The sequence below is a fragment of the Thalassophryne amazonica genome, chromosome 7 (assembly GCF_902500255.1).
Source record: "Thalassophryne amazonica chromosome 7, fThaAma1.1, whole genome shotgun sequence".
Taxonomy (NCBI): domain Eukaryota; kingdom Metazoa; phylum Chordata; class Actinopteri; order Batrachoidiformes; family Batrachoididae; genus Thalassophryne; species Thalassophryne amazonica.
In genome coordinates this window covers 32,706,761-32,729,765 of record NC_047109.1, presented here as the reverse complement: position 1 = coordinate 32,729,765, position 23,005 = coordinate 32,706,761, and the positions used below count along the sequence as shown (strand labels likewise).

Sequence of the window (23,005 nt, the reverse complement as noted above, 5' to 3'; positions counted from 1 at the left end):
ATTTGGATCGATTCAGAATCTTAATAAAAAAGAATTGCGATTCGGACATGAATCGATTTTTTCCCGGCACCCCTAATAAATAAGGGTTACTACCTAGCACCCATGGGCCATGTTTGGCTCAGTCTCCTTTTGTATGGACATGCTTTTTTGGGGTGCATATACAGTACACCCCAAAATCTGTCAGCAATGACTGGTGGGATTCTGACAATAAATACAAACATTAAATTTTGCTTATAGCCAAATATGTTGTTTACACCCCTGCAGGTGGTGGTGTGGTTGGTGAAGCTGAAACAGTGATCCTCGTCCTTCTGTTTTCTATATGAAAAATACTTGTGTATTGTTCTGTGAAAAATAGGGTGTTTTTTTGTACCAGCAAGAATCAAGCTTTGCAGGACTGTGGCAAGTCTACATACATAATGAGCACATCACTTCAACTTTAGCATTTGCGTTTCTGAGTGCCTCAAATTTTTCTGTGTGATACACCTTGTAATTTGTGGTGGTGGGGAGTTTGGGGAGGGGGGGGTGTGTGCTGAGAGCACTACCAGGCTCATAGGGGAAACACTGGAGCACCAACATACTACAATGTACATCTCATTCAAGTTTAAATAATGCTCTTCTTTTGTAAACTGTAATCATGTATCATAATCACAAATATAGCATTTGTAAATGATACATTTAGCATAATCTCAAATATTGTGTTTGTATCTCCAACAAGTCAGTCGTCACAGTATAGTGTAACTGAACAGTTCAGTACAGGAGAGACTTGGTGATTGTTGAATGAAATTAAAGAAGATGAAGAAAAAAAAAAAAAATCAACTAATCAGCATATTTCATCAAAATAACTGAGAATACGAGGTCTGTCAATAAAGTATAGGTCCTTTTTATTTTTTTCAAAAACTATATGGATTTCATTCATATGTTTTTACATCAGACATGCTTGAACCCTCGTGCGCATGCATGAGTTTTTCCACGCCTGTCGGTGACGTCATTCGCCTGTGAGCACTCCTTGTGGGAGGAGTCATCCAGCCCCTCGTCGGAATTCCTTTGTCTGAGAAGTTGCTGAGAGACTGGCGCTTTGTTTGATCAAAATTTTTTCTAAACCTGTGAGGCACATCAAAGTGGACACGGTTCGAAAAATTAAGCTGGTTTTCGGTGAAAATTTTAACGGCTGATGAGAGATTTTGAGGTGATACTGTCGCTTTAAGGACTTCCCACAGAGCGGGACGTCACGTAGCGCTCCCAGGCGCCGTCGTCAGCCTGTTTCAAGCTGAAAACCTCCACATTTCAGGCTCTATTGATCCAGGACGTCGTGAGAGAACAGAGAAGTTTCAGAAGAAGTCGGTTTCAGCATTTTATCCGGATATTCCACTGTTAAAGGAGATTTTTTAATGAAAGACGTGCGGACGGGTCCGCGCGTCGGGATGCAGCCGGCGCGGTGCAGCGGCACAGGAAAAACACCTCCGTGTTGATAACCATTTGTAAAATCCAGGCGGCTTTTGATGGCTTTCAGTGGAGTGAGTATATGAGAAATTGTTTAACAGCTGGACATGTTCCAACTTGTCCTTAAAGCTTCCAACAGAGGTGTTTTTCCTGTGGCGGAGCATCGCGGCGGCTGCGAGCCGACGCTGCAATCCGCCCGCACGTCTTTCATTAAAAAAAATCTCCTTTAACAGTGGAATATCCAGATAAAATGCTGAAACCGACTTCTTCTGAAACTTCTCTGTTCTCTCACGACGTCCTGGATCAATAGAGCCTGAAATGTGGAGGTTTTCAGCTTGAAACAGGCTGACGACGGCGCCTGGGAGTTCTGCGCGACGCCTCGCTCCGTGGGAAGTCCTTAAAGCGACAGTATCACCTCAAAATCTCTCATCAGCTGTTAAAATTTTCACAGAAAACCAGCTTAATTTTTCGAACCGTGTCCACTTCGATGTGTCTCACAGGTTTAGAAAAAATTTTGATCAAACAAAGCACCAGTCTCTCAGCAACTTCTCAGACAAAGGAATTCCGACGAGGGGCTGGACGACTCCTCCCACAAGGAGTGCTCACAGGCGAATGACGTCACCGACAGGCGTGGAAAAACTCACGCATGCGCACGAGGGTTCAAGCATGTCTGCAGTAAAAACATATGAATGAAATCCATATAGTTTTTGAAAAAATAAAAAGGACCTATACTTTATTGACAGACCTCGTATATCAAAATATTGGGTATGGGCACAGGGCACAAACAGAATATTGCGTATCCCTAATATCATCTAACCCCAGGAGCCATGACACCTGCTTCACAGAGGTCAAGTGACAATTATTTTTGGAAGAAATACAATTTTTTATGTGTTCATAAAACGACATTGTAGTACCCATGTGTGTGGCCAAATTCAGGGCAAAGGCAAACTGATATTTGATCACAATGAACTTGACCTTCACCTAAATGACTGACCTCTGGCTGACCTTGCCAAAGCAATTCTGAAATCCATGTAAGTATGTCCCAGATGTGGACAAATTATGTTCAAAGTCAAATTTCTTGATCTTTGCAAAAATAAATTCTTAAAGGACAATATCAGGATGATCCTTCACTGACACAGCAGGTCTGTCAGAAATCAACAAAAGGACCTGAGAAGACTAAGCCAACAAACAGACAGGTAGACATGACCTTGACCCCAATGACTAACCTCTGGCAAATTTCACCTTGATGGGCAATTACAGAACCCACCTCCACATATGTGCCAACTCTGGTGCAAATCGGAAGGGGAAAAAAAAAAACTGTACATTTTGAACTTTGACCTCAATTACCCTGACTCAAATTCTTGACCTTAGGTAAACTTGCCTTTGTTTGTGCAATTCGATGACCCACTTAAGTGTGTGCCAAATATTGTGGCCCCAATGATATGACCTTTGCCAAAACAAACTCTTTAGAGGGTGACGTCATACATATATAACATTTAACAGACAAACGGAGACGGATCCACCCACCACCTGTGCCTGGAACATTGACATTCTTGATCAGGGACACATTTCCCACAAAACTGTTACATTACTGTTACAATGTGACATCCCACACTGATGTTACACAAAACTGAAAGTTAGAGACTGATGTATCAAGAATGACATTCTTACAAATCAGCCGCAGTAAAATCAGTACACACCAGTATAAGTACTTCAAACTGCAGTACTTCAGATTAACTGACAGAGTGCTGGACTTGTGAAGGGCACTCCATCCGACACCTACAGACGTAAACAGTCACGTGTGCGGACGTCATACAGCCGTCTTACCTCCAAACAGATGCGGGGAGAGGTGTGCCGGTAACGAACCAATCACCAGACGGGGAGCGTCGTGACCTCCGCTGGATCGATGCCGGTCCGCCGCCTCCTCTGGGCTGCTGCCGCCGGACTCTTGGGAACTGTAGGCTCCGCTGTTGCCCGTGATATTAATTCCAGACTGGGACCTGGTCCCGGAGCCTCCGGATCCACCTACAGACCTGGACCTGGCTCCGAAGTGCTGGCTACTCGCGGTCGGGGATCCGGGGTAGCGCCCGGGCCCCGCGGCGGTCCTGCTGCCGCTGGCCGCGGTGCTTCTGGCCGTGCCGGACGGCAGGTCGGAACCGGAGTAGGCTCTGGTCCGTCCGTTAGCAGCCGGGTTGGCGCTCGGACTGCTGGGCTTCGCCCCCATGCTGACCTCCACAGACGGACTCAGGAACGTAAAAGCGCCGAGAGGCAAAACTCACGAGCAGAACAAACTCCGCGCTGCTGCCGCTTAGCGGAAAGTTAATCCGGACATGGTGCCGGAGCGGAATCTCTGCTGAAAACTTTAGAAGCGGCCGCCGTTATCTCTCAGCCGCAGCGCAGTGCTCCCGCTGCCGTCAACGCGGCTCCGTTCTCGTCTGAGTCCCCGGGTTCGAGCCCCCGTGGTGTCCTCGGTGTCCCCTCCGCCATGGCCCAAAGCCGGACAACACAAGGAGGAAGTCCTGCTTCAAAACTGTTCATCAGCCGGAGCAAGGACAGCTGTCGACTTACACAATCTGTACCACCGCTTCCGCATGAAGTTTTCACAATAAAAGCACTGCAGCGTTTTACGGAACCAGCTCGAAAATCATACTCTGCTGATCTCTTTTCAGAACAGGGCGGGAATAAAAAGTGTCAAACTGATTTGAGACACGAGATATTTGTCAATAATTCACACCACACACTATTTTAATCAATAACTTAAAAAAATAATACTTTTTTCTGGCTTTTCAGTGACTGGAAAAGAACCCACAGCCATGAAAAATATAAACAGACTTTTTTAAACCATTTTTGAGTGACTGAAAAAGTCACATGACCACTGACTGGTTACAAGTAGAGGTGGGCGATACCGGGAATTTTGGTATTGATCCAATAACAAGTAAATCCAGGCCCAGTATCGCCGATATCGATACCGATACTTTTTCATATTTAAGCTTCATAGATCCAAAGGATTCAAAAGACCTAGGATAGAATTTTGCCAAACATTGTATGTGACAACAAAATACTTTATTATCACAGTCAACATTTTTGTTTAAAAAAATATCACTCAACACAACTTAAAACAAAATCTCCTGAGGTAGAGGGCTGACAAACCACAATACAACAAAATTAACACACCACAACAAATACTGTAAACAGTTTCAATCTTAATTATTCTGTTTTTCAAGTCAAACAAAACAATAAAATAATACAAAAAATAAGGAATTTCTTCCCTTCAGTGCACTTCTCAGTGTTGATTCTTAAATAAAGAGTGTAAAAAAATAGAACTTATTAGATAGATTAGATAGATTTAGATTATTAATAGAACAAATTAAAACAACCTTCTGAGGTTAGAGAGCTGACAAACCACAATAGAGAAAAACTAACACACCACAACAAATATTGTAAACAGTTTCAAACTTGTTTTTTTCTTTCTTTTTTTTTAATCAAATAATATAAGAAAATAATACAAAGAATAAGGAATTTCCTCCCTTCTGTGCACTTCTGGCTTTAAACAAAATAAAAACATTAAGTGAAAATTAAATAAATAAAGAAAGAGCACTGCTCTTACAGACAGAGAGCAGACTTTGATGAATCTGCGTGCGCAGCAGTCAGTGCATGCGGGAGAGAAAAAAGCTTGAATATCGATCTTTTTACACAAGGATCGTTCAATATCAGCGTTGGTATCGATATTATCGATATTATGATCGATCTGCCCACCTCTAGTTACAAGAAGTCATTTCCATCTGCTCCTAACTCTGCAACTCAGAATTATAAAAAATAATCGAAATGTACAAAGCTGGTAGCAACTGACGACTCCACATGTACTTAAGTAAGTCTGAGCCAGGACACAATGGAAAAAAGAAAGTGTACAGCTCGTGCACACACACAAACACACATGCACACAAAGAAAGCCCACAGTGAAAGTACACTGTAAAAGGGTCACAGGGGAAGAGTGTTTGAAATATGTAATTTTAAAAGGACAAATGATGAAAAAACATTGACAAACCACAAACACAGCTGAAATATTCTACAAATAATGAATGTTTATGAGTTCAATGGTACGAATATTTCATGAGGTGAAAGCTGGAACATACCATTCAACGAGGCTTCGCATGTGGTATGGTGTATGGAATGGTATGGTGTGTGTGCATGTGCGTGTGTATGTATGTTACAAGAATTAGCACCGTCAGTCAGCTCAATCAAATTGTCATTGCGCTTGTGTTGTCCCACACGTGTGCGCGCTCACACAACCGGGTCAGTGCTTGTGCGCATGTGTATTACAAAAAAAAAGACTGTGTACATCTTGAATAGCAGCAAAAAAATGTGCAGCAAAAAAAAATCACGTCATAAACTAGTACAGCTTTTCATTCTAGCTTCCTGCAAACACCCTCCAGACAGCGCAGTGGATTTGTTCTGTGAGTGCATGCGTGCGTGCACTGTGTGTGTGTGTGTGTGTGTGTGTGTGTGTGTGTGTGTGTGTGTGTGTGTGTGTGTGTGTGTGTGTGTGTGTGTGTGTGTGTGTGTGTGTGTGTGCGTGCATATGTGCGCGTGTGTGTGCAAAATGAAATGGTACCAAAGTTATGGAACCAAATTTGCACTCTAAATGGAACCAAACTGCACTTGAAATGCAATGCAACACAAATGGGATGAATAATCTATGTCATGTGACATACAAAGCGCCAATCAAATGACAAGGATCCACTCAGCTGTTATATAATATCCAATATAAATGTGCACACACTCAACTGTTGCATGTGACGTGTGTGTCCAGTGTTCTGTGACAGTGCCACTTGCAGTGTATTCCAGGCATTAGTGTGGACAAACTGACCCAACCATTACTATAGTGCATACTAGATATACCTGCACTACGACCGTCATCTTACTTGTCCTTTGACTGGATTCACACAGAAGATGCGTGTTCTCTCACCCACATATGCCTCAAAAATTTCCATTTTGCAAGAACAGACTTTTAGACAGTTCCTCACATATTCTTGTGCAATGCCCCAGTCCCTTGGATGCCACTGTTATATTCATGTACTATATATATATATATATATATATATATATATATATATATATATATTCTCATATGTGCTCTGCCTTCTTTGAATTTTCTCAGAAAGTTCTGCTTTGGTAGGCAGCACGGTGGTTTAGTGGTTAGCACTGTTGCCTCACAGCAAAAACATCATGTGATTGAGTCCCACCTGCGGCCTTTCTGTGTGGAGTTTGCATGTTCTCCCCATGTTTGTGCGGCTTCTCTCCTCCCACATCCAAAGACATGCAGTTTAGGTGGATTGGAAACTTTAAATTGTCCATAGGCGTGTGTGTGTGTGTGTGTGTGTGTGTGTGTGTGCGTACATCTGTTTGCTTGTCTATATGTTGCCCTGCAACAGACTGGTGTCCTGTCCAGGGTGTACCCCGCCTCATGCCGTATGTCTGCTGGAATAGGCTCCAGCCCTCCTGTGACCCTTAATTGGAGTAAGCGGTTGAAGACAAGCTGGACAAAGTGCTGGACATTGTGAACGATGCCAGTCACAATCGCCAGTCACCCTCTGCACACCGTCATCAGCAACCAGAGGAGCCTCTTCAGCTACAGACTGCTCCTTCCCAAGTGCAGGACCAACAGACTGAAAAACTCCTTTGTCCCTCAGACCATCAGACTGTACAACTCCTCACTCAGGGGGAGGAGGAGTAACAGGAAGACAGAGGACGGGAAGGAGAGGAATAGTAGTAGCCAGTAAACCAGTTACAAGCACTATCTCTGGTATTTATATTTGCAAATTTTTTTTTTTTTTTAACTTTCACTTTTGATACTCTGTGTGCTTCTTACCCTGTGTGCTGCTATACAATGCTGCTGGAACCTCAATTTCCCTGAAGGACTCTGCCTAAGGGATCAATAAAGTTCTACCTAATCTAATCTCAGATGAGTGAGTGAGTAAGTGAGTTCTTCTTTGGTTACCAAACTCCAGCTGTGTCATGGGATAGCATAATGTGGTCCGATTGCACACTGTGTGGAGGCAGTAAATCATCAGTGTACCAATACGGCTAAATGCAAACTGAGTATTTTAGTTCTCTAAAGACTGTGCATACGACTTTTTGTCTTTTACATCGTTAGAAAGCATAAGTATTCAGATGTCACCTCAGTCTACTTGGCTGTAATTGATCATCGACTGCAGCTGGAGATATAACCTGTGATGGACTGGAGTCCCATCAAAAAGGACGACACACACCAGCAACAACGGGCCTCGGGGTCTATATAGGAAGACGTCAAGAGGTTCCATTCTGTTAATGGTTATGTATGTTTATTATTTGCTTTTGTCAGTGTACATTATTGATCTTGTTGTATCCGCTGTGGTGACCCTGAACAAAAACAGGAGCAGCCAAAAGGACAACAATGCACATTATTAATGTTATTCGTGATTGTACAATGATAATAAATAGTACTACCAGACTTAAACATGTGCTTTCCAAGTTTCAAGTATAATTTCCACAGCTGGAGTATTGATTTTCACAACACTTGTATCAATATCAGATTTGAACACAACTTTTCCTCCCCCTTCAAAAAACTAAACAAAAAAAAACTTCACCCCTGTATCTGTTATTTTACAGAAAAAGAAAAGAACAGCATTTGAAGCACTGAAGAAGTTTCTTGCTGTTTTAAAATCTGCTCTCAAATGCTTTATTACACAGTTATATGTACAGTAGTAACATAAATGCATTCGTAACACTTGCAAATCAATAACACATATCTTTTGAATGCTACAGAGTGTTTGGGTTTTCACTGGCAGTGAGTGATGCATCATGGGATATCAAGACCTGGAAAGTCCTTTGACAGCCTCATTTCCCACAGAATGTTTGGGCTGTTTGGGTTTGTGCCATCCAGACCAGCTCAGTGAGCGTATCCCCAGAGAATGGAGTATTTGCCGTATGGACATATGTTTGTGACATATGTCACAGATGTCTAAAATAATCCATTTCAGGTCTAAATTTAACATATCTGTTGTGTGGGCCGCTGAAGAGGAGGTACTGCTGGCCCACCACCACCAGTGGGCGCCCTGCCTGGAGTGCGGGCTCCAGGCACCAGAGGGCGCCGCCGCCTCACAGGAGCAGCCAAGGTGACAGCTGTCACCCATCACCTGAGACAGCTGACAGCAATCATCAGTGGGGTATATCAGCAGGACAGCATCTCCACCTCATTGCCGAGATATCGTTTCTACCTGAAAGGTAACGTATCAAAGCTGACGGAGTGTATCCTTTTGGATTAGTGCTTAGATTGTGGATTACTGTTCCAACGAGAGGTGGAGGTAACTTCCCTGCTGTTCGGAGTCTTGGGTGCAAACGCGCCCCCATCTAACTGTTCTTTGTTCCTCGCCAGCAGTACCAGGTCCGACACGCAGAGGCAGTGGCCACCTGGGAGTTCGGGACTTGGCGGCTCCAGTATTCCCGGGGTCCTGTGGCGGAGGAAGCCGTGTGGTTCCGGTCTTACCTTGGAGAGGCGTCTCCTATCTTCGAGCCTGCCCACACGACACTTTTGTGAATTGACTGTTGTCCATTTCCATGATTGGTTGTATTCGTTGTGCACGTTCACAACAGTAAAGCCTTGTTATTTGACTTTCTCCATTGTCCGTTCATTTGCGCCCCCTGTTGTGGGTCCGTGTACTGACACTTTCCCAACAGGATATCTCGGCCAACGTCATGGATCCCGAGGGGCGTCAACCGGCTGTTGAACGGCCAATGGAAGAACAGGACGCGCAGGCATCCGCAGGAGGGGTAATCGGTGAGTTGCAGCGGATCCTCACCGCTTTCACGACTCGGTTAGATTTGATGACCGAGCAGAACGTCCTCCTGAACCGCAGGGTGGAGGCTCTCGCCGCTGCGGCTCTCCCTCCCGTAGATCCTGTGCGTAACATAGACGTTCCACTGGTTGTTCAACGACCTCTCCCACCTTCCCCGGAAGCATACATAAGCCCCCCAGAGCCGTACGGAGGCTGTGTGGAGACGTGCGCGGATTTTCTCATGCAGTGCTCGCTCGTCTTCGCACAGCGTCCCGTCATGTACGCGACCGATGCTAGTAAAGTAGCTTATGTAATAAACCTGCTTCGCGGTGAGGCACGCGCTTGGGCTACAGCGCTCTGGGAGCAGAATTCACGGCTCCTTCTGACATACGATGGGTTTGTAAGGGAGCTCAGAACCGTGTTCGATCACCCTAATAGAGGCGAAACCGCTTCAACCGTGCTGCTGTCAATGAGACAGGGGCGTCGGAGCGCAGCTGCCTATGCAGTCGACTTCCGCATTGCGGCTGCGAGGTCCGGCTGGAATAGCACTGCCCTCCGCGCCGCCTTTGTAAACGGACTGTCTTTGGTTCTTAAGGAGCACCTGGTGGCTAAGGACGAACCGCGGGATTTAGATGGGCTCATCGATCTTGTCATACGGTTAGACAACCGGTTAGAAGAACGTTGGCGGGAACGAGACGAAGGGCGTGGCCGGGCACGCGCCGTCCCTCTCCCTTCCGGTTCCGACCGCGCTCCGCCTTCCCCACGCTCCACGGCCCCTGCGCTCCGTGGGGCCACAGCTCCCCCTGCTGACGAAGCTATGGACACGAGTAGGGCAACATTTAGGGCACCAGATGCACAGAGGAGACGGGCCCACGGAGCTTGTTTTGTTTGTGGTGCAATAGAGCACCATATGAGAGACTGCCCCGAGCGGTTAAACTCCAACGCCCGCTTCTAGAAACTGGGCTAGGGGTGGGCCGAGACATTCACGTGGGACACACCCACATTGCCACACGACTCCCAGTTACGATCCTGTATGAGGACTCAACCCTGAAGGCCCCAGCACTGGTGGACACGGGCTCTGAGGGGAATCTGCTGGACAGCAGATGGGCCAGGGAGATAGGGCTCCCTCTGGTGGCGCTTACCTCGCCTGTGCAGGTTTGAGCACTAGATGGCTCCCTACTCCCTCCAATCACACATAAGACACCACCTGTAACTCTGGTGGTGTCAGGAAATCACCGGGAGGTGATCGAGTTTTTTGTGACTCAGGCCACCTCCCGTGTGGTTTTAGGATTTCCCTGGATGTTGAAGCACAATCCCCGGATTGATTGGCCGTCCGGGGTAGTGGTTCAGTGAAGCGAGACCTGCCATCGGGTGTGTCTAGGTTCCTCGGTTCCTCCCGGCTCCCAAGCTAAGGAGGAGGTCAGAGTCCCGCCCAATCTGGGGACGGTGCCGGTGGAGTACCACGACCTTGTCGACGTGTTCAGCAAGGATCTGGTGCTCACACTTCCCCCCCACCGTCCGTATGATTGTGCCATTGATTTGGTTCCGGGCAGTGAGTTTCCGTCCAGCAGGCTGTACAACCTCTCCCGGCCTGAGCGCGAATCAATGGAGACCTACATCCGGGACTCATTAGCCGCCGGGTTGATCCGGAATTCCACCTCCCCGATGGGCGCAGGTTTCTTTTTTGTGGGCAAAAAAGACGGCGGACTTCGTCCATGCATTGATTATAGGGGGCTGAACGAGATCACGGTTCGCAACCGATACCCGTTGCCCCTGTTGGATTCGGTGTTCACACCCCTGCATGGAGCCCATATCTTCACCAAGCTCGATCTTAGAAATGCGTATCATCTGGTTCGGATCCGGAAGGGAGACGAGTGGAAAACGGCATTTAACACCCCCTTAGGTCACTTTGAGTACCTGGTCATGCCGTTCGGCCTCACAAACGCCCCCGCGACGTTCCAAGCATTAGTTAATGATGTCTTGCGGGATTTCCTGCACCGGTTCGTCTTCGTCTATCTAGACGATATACTCATCTTTTCTCCGGATCCTGAGACTCATGTCCGGCATGTACGTCAGGTCCTGCAGCGGTTGTTGGAGAACCGGCTGTTCGTGAAGGGTGAGAAGTGTGAGTTCCACCGCACCTCTTTGTCCTTCCTGGGGTTCATCATCTCCTCCAACTCCGTCGCTCCTGATCCGGCCAAGGTTGCGGCGGTGAGAGACTGGCCCCAACCCACAAGCCGTAGGAAGTTGCAACAGTTCCTAGGCTTTGCTAATTTCTACAGGAGGTTCATTAAGGGCTACAGTCAGGTAGTTAGCCCCCTGATAGCCCTGACCTCACCAAAAGTCCCCTTCACCTGGTCGGATCGGTGCGATGCCGCATTCAAGGAGTTGAAACGGCGCTTCTCGTCTGCACCTGTTCTGGTGCAGCCCGATCCTAGTCGCCAGTTAGTGGTTGAAGTGGATGCCTCGGACTCAGGGATAGGAGCCGTGCTGTCCCAGAGCGGGAAGACCGATAAGGTCCTTCACCCGTGTGCCTATTTTTCCCGCAGGTTGACCCCAGCCGAACGGAACTATGACGTCGGCAATCGAGAGCTCCTTGCGGTGAAAGAGGCTCTTGAAGAGTGGAGACACCTGTTGGAGGGAACGTCTGTGCCATTCACGGTTTTCACTGACCACCGGAACCTGGAATATATCAGGACCGCCAAGCGGCTGAATCCCAGGCAAGCCCGCTGGTCACTGTTCTTCGGCCGTTTTGACTTCCGCATCACCTACCGGCCCGGGACCAAGAACCAGAAATCGGATGCCTTGTCCCGGGTACATGAAGACGAGGTCAAAACGGAGTTGTCGGATCCACCGGAACCCATCATCCCGGAGTCCACTATCGTGGCCACCCTCACCTGGGACGTAGAGAGAACCGTCCGGGAGGCCCTGGCACGAAGCCCGGACCCCGGGACTGGACCAAAGAACAGACTTTACGTCCCACCAGAGGCACGGGCTGCAGTCCTGGACTTCTGTCACGGCTCTAAGCTCTCCTGTCATCCAGGGGTGCGAAGAACCGTGGCAGTTGTCCGGCAGCGCTTCTGGTGGGCGTCCCTGGAGGCTGACGTCCGGGACTATATCCAGGCCTGTACCACCTGCGCCAGGGGCAAGGCCGACCATCGCAAGGCTCCGGGACTGCTACAGCCGCTGCCCGTGCCTCATCGCCCCTGGTCCCACATCGGCCTGGATTTTGTCACGGGCCTCCCGCCGTCCCAGGGTAACACCGTCATCCTCACGATAGTGGACCGATTCTCCAAGGCGGCCCACTTCGTGGCCCTCCCGAAGCTCCCAACGGCCCAGGAGACAGCGGACCTCCTGGTCCACCACGTCATCCGCCTGCATGGGATACCATCAGACATCGTCTCCGATCACGGTCCCCAGTTCTCCTCACACGTCTGGAGGAGCTTCTGCCGGGAACTGGGGGCCACGGTCAATCTCTCATCCGGGTATCACCCCCAGACCAACGGGCAAGCAGAGCGGGCTAATCAAGAAATGGAGCAAACACTACGTTGTGTGACAGCCGCGCACCCGGCGGCCTGGAGTACTCATCTGGCCTGGATCGAGTACGCCCACAACAGTCAAGTGTCATCAGCCACCGGCCTCTCCCCCTTTGAGGTGTGTTTGGGGTATCAGCCCCCACTATTCCCGGTGGTTGAGGGAGAGGTCGGTGTGCCCTCGGTCCAGGCCCACCTGCGGAAGTGCCGTCGGGTGTGGCGTGCCGCCCGTTCTGCTTTGTTGAAGGCCCGGATGAGGGCGAAGACCCATGCAGACCGGCGGCGGACCCCGGCCCCTACGTATCGCCCCGGGCAGGAAGTGTGGTTGTCCACCAAGGACATTCCACTGCAAGTGGCCTCCCCAAAACTGCAAGATAGATACATAGGTCCGTTTAAGATTCTCAAGGTCATCAATCCCGCCGCAGTGAGGCTTCGGCTTCCAGCCTCACTGCGGATCCATCCGGTATTTCATGTGTCAAAGATCAAGCCCCATCACACCTCGCCCCTCTGTGCACCCGGTCCGGCACCACCTCCTGCCCGGATCATCGATGGCGAGCCGGCTTGGACAGTGCGCCGGCTGTTGGACATCCGACGGATGGGCCGGGGCTTTCAATATCTGGTGGACTGGGAGGGGTACGGTCCCGAAGAACGCTCCTGGGTGAAGAGGAGCTTCATCCTGGATCCGGCCCTCCTGGCTGACTTTTACCGTCGCCACCCGGACAAACCCGGTCGGGCACCAGGAGGCGCCCGTTGAGGGGGGGGTCCTGTTGTGTGGGCCGCTGAAGAGGAGGTACTGCTGGCCTACCACCACCAGTGGGCGCCCTGCCTGGAGTGCGGGCTCCAGGCACCAGAGGGCGCCGCCGCCTCACAGGAGCAGCCAAGGTGACAGCTGTCACCCATCACCTGAGACAGCTGACAGCAATCATCAGTGGGGTATATCAGCAGGACAGCATCTCCACCTCATTGCCGAGATATCGTTTCTACCTGAAAGGTAACGTATCAAAGCTGACGGAGTGTATCCTTTTGGATTAGTGCTTAGATTGTGGATTACTGTTCCAACGAGAGGTGGAGGTAACTTCCCTGCTGTTCGGAGTCTTGGGTGCAAACGCGCCCCCATCTAACTGTTCTTTGTTCCTCGCTAGCAGTACCAGGTCTGACACGCGGAGGCAGTGGCCACCTGGGAGTTCGGGACTTGGCGGCTCCAGTATTCCCGGGGTCCTGTGGCGGAGGAAGCCATGTGGTTCCGGTCTTACCTTGGAGAGGCGTCTCCTATCTTCGAGCCTGCCCACACGACACTTTTGTGAATTGACTGTTGTCCATTTCCATGATTGGTTGTATTCGTTGTGCACGTTCACAACAGTAAAGCCTTGTTATTTGACTTTCTCCATTGTCCGTTCATTTGCGCCCCCTGTTGTGGGTCCGTGTACTGACACGTTCCCAACAATATCAGTTACTAAATGGAGAAATTGAATTGTGGAAGGCCAATAAAACCTCATATATTTAAATGTTGATGGTAGATGTAAAACAAAGAAACAACAATAACAAAAGAACACTCAATATGACACCTTTAAAATTAACAATAAATTATATTTAGACACATCTGTAACTGCAGTGGCGGTCTGGGCTATCCTCATTTTAAATATTTGAGCTTTATGTTTTATGTTACAACAAAGACCCAGTCCTTTGATACTCAAAGTGTTACTTTATAAGTAAGTGATATTAATCAGCAGAATTTAAAGTTGTGTGCTCAGTAACATTTTATTTGTGAATATCTTGTGTAATCTTGTCAAAAGTGGAATTGTTCTAAGATAATTGACTTTTTGACCTTCTTCACATCGGTGAGATGGAAATTCACCTTCCTGAATTTTGAATTTAGCATTGACTTTGAGAGGAAACACTGAAACAGTTTGCAAAACATTACAATTTGAAAACAGTAGCAGATAAAAATGACTCTTAAAACAGTTACACATGATCTGCAAAGCTTTAGATCAGGGTCAGCTGGATTTGGGTCCAAATAATGGACCTCTGTGTACATTCTGACTGTCTGATCTAAAATACTGCACAAACACTGAGTGCATATTTATGAATGTAAAACATTTATTTATATCAGTTTATTTAATTAGTTTTTATTGTTCAGCCCACTGAATAACCAGGCCATTAAATAAAATCTTACAACAGAAAAAAACACATTTTCTGAAGTGATGGCCTTTGGAGGAGATCTTTATTATATTTTGGTGGTGATGCAGATTTTCCCTGAATTTTCTTCCTTCCTTCACTTCCATTTGTTGGGAAAGTGTAAGACATGGACCCACACAGGGGCGTAAATGAACGGACAATAGAGAGGCCAATAAATACAATTTAATATTGCAAATGTGCACTACAGGTCAAATACTGCTTTAGTCTGTCAATCAAAAGTTCCATAAGAAGGTGACGTGTGGGCAGGCCCGAGGATAGGAGATGCCTTATCCAGAGAAGAGCCGGGACCCACAAGGTACCACCGCCAACGGAGACCTGCAACACACCGGAGCAGCCAAATCCCGAGTCCCCAGGTGGCCACTGCTCCCAGCTGTCAGATCTGGTACTGCTGGCAGGAACAGACAGGTTATAGGTGGGTGTGTGTACACCCAGTAACAGTCAGCAAACAGTTCAGTTCCTCTCCTGAGGGAAAACTCCACCAATCCCAGAAAACAGGAACACTGAAAACGTGCAGTACCAACAGTATACTTAAAGATAAGAGAAGTGAGGAGTGGAAACGCCAACTCCCTCCAACTTCCACAAATCCAGCTCCAAGCTGCGAGTATACCAAAGGTTACGACTGCAAAAATCAGAAGCAGTAAATGTGCGAACGGCACAAAGCGGCTGAGTAGGTTACCTGACGGGTAAGCTGATAACTCGGCAGGGTTCTGATGATTCTCCCAGGCTTTTATGGTGGTAATGATGATGATGATGATGACTGACAGCTGTCAGTGTCGGCGCACCTGGAGCTCCAGTGAGGCGGCTGTGCCCTCTGGTGCCTGAAACCCGACAACAGGCAGGGCGCCCTCTGGTGGTGAGCCAGCAGTACCTCCTCTTCGGGCGGCCCACATAACACCATTTTCACTATGAAATCAGTTTTCCTTTGATTCTGCGTGACTTTGCCAGCAGCATAGTGCTTTTTATTTTACCAGATAAGGAAAAGTGTAAATTGTAGCGATGCAACACAAAACCAGCCAATTGCAGAATGCTTTGACTCACGTCACAGGGTTATTTGTCTTTTGTTGGGTGAGAAAGACGAAAATTCCCTGAAGGTAAGAAAAAAGTAACTCCCTTCGGAAAGCAACTGAAGAAATGGCAAAAATATTTAACAGCTTTGAACATGTAAACTGGAGGGAAAAAAAACTGTAAAATTACTGTTTTTTTAAAATCATTTTCAGATAAACTTATTTTATTCTGCAGCTTTTAATTTTAATTTGTGGCTTTTCAAAAAACGTGATGTCAAAAAACATATTTCCTAAAGTCCTCAACACTGTTCAGATCCAGCTGGCAGACTAACAGGCCTGATTTCTCATTTCATATATGCCTTTGCAACACAACATCACATATTATGTGATTTTACATTTGTATGGTATTAACAGGATGTTGATCAATTTTGAATGCAATTTCCCTGTCTGATGGCTGTGCTTTTATTTTGAAAGTTTCCCTGGATTTTCTTTGGTGTAATGTTGTAATGTGGGTCGCATGGTTATTTTTTGCTGCCGTCCTACAAAAAACAGTGTCACGCCGCATGAACCTGTAAACATCACTGGAACTATTTAAAAACAACAAAACTACTTTTTAATCTACAACCAAAGTGTCCTGGAAACAATCACCCACTCCACATATGCCACACTCCACAAGAACTAAGCAGTATGTAATGGAAACTGTGCAAAAGTTTCACACTCCATACTTTTTCTGTCAAACTGTAGTTCAGGATGATTTTTCTTCCTTATGGTGTAAATGAGTAGATGCAAAATTCCCAAAGGATAATTTGTAAACTATATAACTCATATAGGTGGTGTTGATCTATTCAACCCCTCTCATTTTTAACACAATAACTTACAAACAAATCTATTATCTTGTAACTCATCATATTAAAAGGGCATATGATGAAGACAATAAGCCCTTTCACATCTCCTCAACTTTGATGCACCAGATCAATCAAAATTCAAATTTCCTTTGCCTGTGATATCAAACAGATGTGTCTGGCACTTGCTGGGTCATTATTGAATGTTCACAGTTCATCACAAGTGGTGGAGAGCATCCTCTTGCAAGTTCGGCCCAAAACCATATTCAAAACTACATGCTCAGACAGAGAACTATGAGATGTATGCTCTTCTCCATTGTAGGCATCAGTGAAGACTTCATGGACTGCATCTCTAACAAATAGAGTGAGAACAAAATCATTCAGCCAGAACTAACAACTCACAGAACACTATTTCACTCACTCACTTATCTTCAACTGCTTACTCCAATCAAGGGTTGCAGGGGGCTGGAGCCTATCCCAGGAGTCACAGGATGTGAGGCAGGGTACACACTGGACAGGATGCCAGTCTGCCGCAGGGCCACATATAGACAAACAAACATATTCACACCCGCACGCACAATTTAAAATTTGTAATCCACCTAACCTGAGGAAGCCGGAGCACCCGGAAGGAACCCGCTCAAACCCCACACAGGGGTGGGAATCGAACCCATGACCTTCTTGCTGTGAGGCAACAGTGCTAACCACTAAGCTACGTACTAATCACGAACCACTAGTCAGAACATTATTTCTTAGCAGGAAAATACAGAGTAACACAAGGATGCTCACGTCACTGCTGGCACTTCATGAACAGTCCCAGAATGTAGATATGATGAGATGGAGTCCTTCTCCATTATTAAGAATTTAATTTATGATACAGAGAAAAATAGTTCCGTGCAACACAAATTTATTAGTTATAGAAAAGAGACAACAGTTGGGTCTTTATTCTGGATTTGAATAATTCCACAGAGTCAGAATAGTTTATCTCAGCAGGCAGACTGTTCCACAGAGCAGGTGCTTGATAAGAGAAAGCTCTATGGCCTGCTGACCTCTTTGTAATCTTTGGAAAATCCAGGTGTGGGTAAGATTATGTGTATTTATTGGCATGCCAAGCTGAATGTCATCAGCATAGCAGTGAAAAGTAATTCCAAAGCATCTCAGTACCTGACCAAGAGATGCTACATAGAGAGAGAATAGCAGAGGTTCTAATACAGACCCCTGTGGTACCCCATATTTTACTGGAACAAGAGCTGAAGTCACACTGTTATACAAGACACACTGAGAGTGACTAGATAGGTAAAGGCCTGGTCACACGGCATACGGTCATAGCTGAACAAAGGACAAAAAAACCATAAAGTCACAAATTGTCGAGAAAAGGTGGACGAATGAGCTTTCACTCTTCCCATCAACAAATAGTCTGCGAATCAAGAGCACAAGAGGAGTGCAAGAGGAGCGCAAGAGGAATGAAACGAAACCAAAGCTAACATTGATCTTGACGCTTTAAATGAAATGCGCCTGGAGCCACAGCTGGAGCAGTGTGTGTCTGCATCCTGCTCTGCGTTCCAGGACTCGGCACTAGGATGGAGCTCTGTAGCACCTGAGTCCTGGAGAAGCTGTAAACAGAAGAGTGCAATCCGATCCACTGTGGAGATCTGTGTGCACATCGATGGATCCACCTGCTCTGGTTGCTTGTCCAGAACAAAAGAGGGATCATCTCCTTCAACATCAGAATCCTCACTGTCTGGTTCAGACTCTGACCCCCCCCCCCCCCAAAAAAAGTAGAAAATATTGCCATTTAAACTTCCAAGCAAACTTAAAGATCCCATTTCTTGTTTCAGCATTGAGAGTGAGACAGCAGAAAAGTGTCTCGTGTTCACGCACGAATGTCCGCTGCTACTGAAACTGAAACTTTTCACACTTGATGCTCAAAGTCACTCTTCTGTGATCTGCTGCCTGGTTTGCACAAACTGAGGTGCAGTTCACTCTGAGAGATCACCACAGATGACACGAAATATTACTACGTCGTGTTGGCCCTTGGCAGCTCAACAACATGGCTGATTGCGCTCCTGCAAAGCTCCGTGTTGCGAACAAATACGCAGCCATCAAGGATCACCTCCTTAAAACTTTTAAACTGTCAGACGCTGACAGGACCAGCAGGCTTTTCTCTCTGCATGGGCTGGAGGACAGCAAACGCTTCAAAGTTCATGGATAGAATGCTGCAGCTCCTGAGAGGACACCAGACTGACTATTTGTACAACAACTCTCCCCTCAGGTGCACACAGCGCTGGCCAGCACCACAATCACAGACTGCTGTATGCTGGGGGAGGAGGGCGACAAATTCCTCCTGGCCGGCCAGCACCATGGCATGACAGCAGCTGCAATCGCCCCATCACACGCAGCGGCAGAAGCCCCAAACCACATACCAGTATCACCTGCGGAAGAAGCAGCTGCATCTCTTCTCCACAGCAGCACTCACAAACTGGCTTATGTACTGTGTGAAAACTTTCAGCTGGTCAAACGAAGTTGAGCGAAACGCTAACATTACAAAAACTCAGCAAACGATAAGAAATCATCAAGAATGACAGCAAAACAAAATACGGACAAATTGAGGTTTTCTGTGGCATTCGTTCAAATTTTTTCAACAGTTTAAAAATCCTGAAAGATGCACAAAGGTTAAATGATTCCAATGAAAGTTGACGAACGTCCACATTTCTTGTTTCGTTTGGGCTTCGTTGTCCTTCGTTAGTGCCATGTGACCGGGCCATAAGATGTCAACCACAGGGCCAGTAGCCAGTAATCCCAAAACAACTCTCATGTCTGTCCAATAATATAAGATGATCAACAGTCTCAAATGCAGCACTAAGCTCTAATAGCATCACTGTGGTGGCATCCAAATCCATCAGCTGCAGAAGATCATTCACCACTTTTGAAGGTGGAGACATGTACAGTGAGGAAAATAAGTATTTGAACACCCTGTGGTTTTGCAAGTTCTCCCACTTAGAAATCATGGAGGGGTCTGAAATTTTCATGTTAGGTGCATGTCCACTGTGAGAGACATAATCTAAAAAAAAATCCGGAAATCACAATGTATGATTTTTTTTTTTTGTTGTCATGCGAGGGTTAACTGTTCATGAGTTTGGGGAGCGGGAGGGGCCGCTCCGGGTGTGAGACAGTGTTTTTTTTTTTTTTGAGTTGTGGATAAACAGCAACTCTTCCTTTTGTTGGTGTTAAATAAAAGTCCTGGATTGCAGCAGCTACGTCTTTGTGGATCTACACAGCCGGATCGGCACTGACTGGCAGGTATGTCGCTTTCTGCCACACTATGGGTTTACGTGACGTGTTTGTTATGCATTCACAGATTGTCCGCAAATCAGCTGCAAAGCAGATGTAATAAAAATGCTTTATTGGTGGCCAATTTGTATGTCTTCGCTACACCTTATTTTAGTTTGTGATGTGGACATGATGGACATGATATATATCTGTTTTACACACTGTCCCAGTCCGCTGCCAAGCCACAAATCCCCGTCAGTTGCGAATATCAGCGGTTAACGGCAGATATACAGTGCATAGAGTGAGTATGTATTGTGTATGAATTGAGTATGTATGGAGTATGTAAGGCGGATGTCATCCGCATCCAGATTTTTGAACTGTTCAAAAATCCTGGCTGTGGACATGCGTGCCTCTGCGGATGATCACGGGCGTGTTCAGATGACGGCCGACTCATACAGGCATGTTACATGGATATTGCGGATGTTTGGCGAATATGGGCCAATTTTGTGCGCAATCCATACGAAAATCCTCCTAAATGCCAGTGGGACAGGGCCCTAAGATCCATGTCTTGGGACTTAGCAATTCCAAATGAATCTAGAAGGGTATTACTACCCTGGACAAATAATATACACCTCCTTTTGCTGGAATTTAGTACAGATTGTATTTTATATGGATAAACCACTTGTATAATGTATATGAAAAAATTACAATAGCCTCCTGACTACCAGGACAAAAAAAAAATGCAGTGGGTGGGAGATATTCAGGTTTACAAATTTCCTCCACAGAGGACGAATTTGAACTACTGGTATTCAGGAGGATGAAATAAAATTAATATTGTGGTAGACAGTTGTAAAAATGCTACGAGCACATGGACAGATGAGGACCTGATTTTAGACAAATTGCTAAATATACTTTATTTTGTGGCGTATAAATTGTGGTGGTGAGTGGGGGGGGGGGGTTATTTAATTCATTTAATCGGTTACATTAACGTGTTAATATAATGTATTATATTAATTTCAAAGAACTTAATTCATTCAGGTATTACTACACTCAAAAATCTGACTGATTGGATTGGATTTAATAAATATATGTATGATTGGATTGAATCTAATAAATATATGTACTCCCAACTAAAGTAAATTAAATTATCTCACATCAATGTGCTTTTTGAGTTAGTGCTACATATGTTTATTAGATGGAAATCCTGCACATAAGTCATTTTTTAGTGTAATTGATACAATTCAGTTAAGCTGGTTTGAGTATTTTCTTTTTTCAGTGTGGGATTGGCTGCGACCCCTGGTTTTTTACTTATTATACTCATATATGGACTGCACCAAGAGAAAACAAGAAATAAAGCATCTTATCAGCTGATAGAATCAGTTCATATGTCCTGTCACCTGTCTGCCTGTTTCTGTAGATCAGAGAAACTGCACTGAATGTCCTAAAAGGAAAGACGTCAGGATGTTTTCAGACACCACAACACATACTGTGGACAGAAACATAGCTTGTCTGTGTCCAGCACAGACACACGGTGCAGCTCCTCCTTCAGGATCTGGCTTCAAATCACTTAGATTTTTCCAGTTTGGTGTCTGTCTGTTGTCTTTCAGCTCCTTTTCCCCTGAGTTGTGCTGAATGTGAGCACGTCGTCTGTGTTTATTCGGGTGGGTGCGTCCGGTGTCCTCACTGGGGAGGAAGTGATCACAGAGCTGGTGTGGAGGTAGTGAACGTGTGCCTCTGCTGAGTTACTCTAATCCTTCTAATCTCCTCTGTCTGGAAAGAGTCTAATCTGCACATCAGAGACCAAAGCATCCATCACTACCTCATAATGAAGGTGGGACAGCGCAGCGGTCTGATAGCAAATTCACACCACGAGCTCTTTGCTGGCCCGTGGGAGGACGCGATGGAGCTGTGTTCTGATTTGGTCTGTGCTGAGATTTGAGTGTTTTACTTCGTGAAGAAGCATGGGGGTTTTCTTTCTTTCTTTTTTCACAGACCTTTTGAAATGGGCACAAGGCCTTTTTAAGAGTAGACAGATTGACTCTTTGGTGGTGAAACATTTCCTCATCGGACCTGCTGCCACTTTCTGTCACAATAACTGGGTTTCCATTACAGATTGTGCAAACTTTTAATGATGTTTTCAGAATTTCCACGAAGCAGAACAGGAAAATGACAGCATTTCCACTGACTGATAGAATGTGACTGTTGGGTTCTGTGTTCTCTTTCATTCTAGCGAGACTGTTCTGAGAACGGTAAATTGAACAAACATGGTGATGGAACGGTAAGTCCCACTAAATACTGCCATTTAGTAGAGTTTTTAAGAATCCAATAATGCTGTAATGTCATCTTTCATGGATTTAACAAGCCGTCTGTCTCTCACTCCATCCACATGTACCACTGTGTGTATTTTAGAATGTCATGTGACACTTTCTGTACGTCATGTGACTTGTAAAAGTAAAAAAAAGTGTTTCCATTGTTGTTGTTTTTAAAATAAGAATTCTTTTGAATTGCAGGAAAAATCACCTCATGCTAGCATAAAAACATTTTTTTATGATATTTGAGTTTTATTCAGAGAAAAAAATCCATTAAGCATTTTTCCAATTCATTACTTCAATTTGGGCAAATTAAAGGATAATGGAAACCTGACAAATGATTCCATTCTTTCATATGTAACTTCTTCTTTCTGTGCTACCAGATGTGAAGAATACTGCTGCGTAAAATTTAACCAGCAAAATGTGAATGGAACTACATAATCACTGGAAATGTATTTTCAAGCAAGGAGGTAACCCAGAGTTAGTGTCATGGAGGAGTTATGGGATTTACAGCAACAGAAGACCTGAAAATTCAGCTACAGTTTGCCAGAAGGTATATCTGAGATGCAAGCTTAGATCTGATGTTTTGGTGAAAGAAAA

At 45.9% G+C, this 23,005-nt stretch overlaps 1 protein-coding gene across 1 annotated transcript in view; it reads right to left on the bottom strand.

The window, feature by feature from the left end:
- The window catches only part of znrf2b (zinc and ring finger 2b), a 203,666-nt gene extending 199,654 nt beyond the window's left edge, over positions 1-4,012 (bottom strand). Inside the window, exon 1 of the mRNA XM_034173979.1 lies at positions 3,268-4,012. Within this exon, the coding sequence (XP_034029870.1) occupies positions 3,268-3,664 (397 nt within the window). The 5' untranslated portion in view covers positions 3,665-4,012. The remainder of the gene's footprint in view (positions 1-3,267) is intronic.
- Between the last annotated feature and the right edge of the window lie 18,993 nt (positions 4,013-23,005).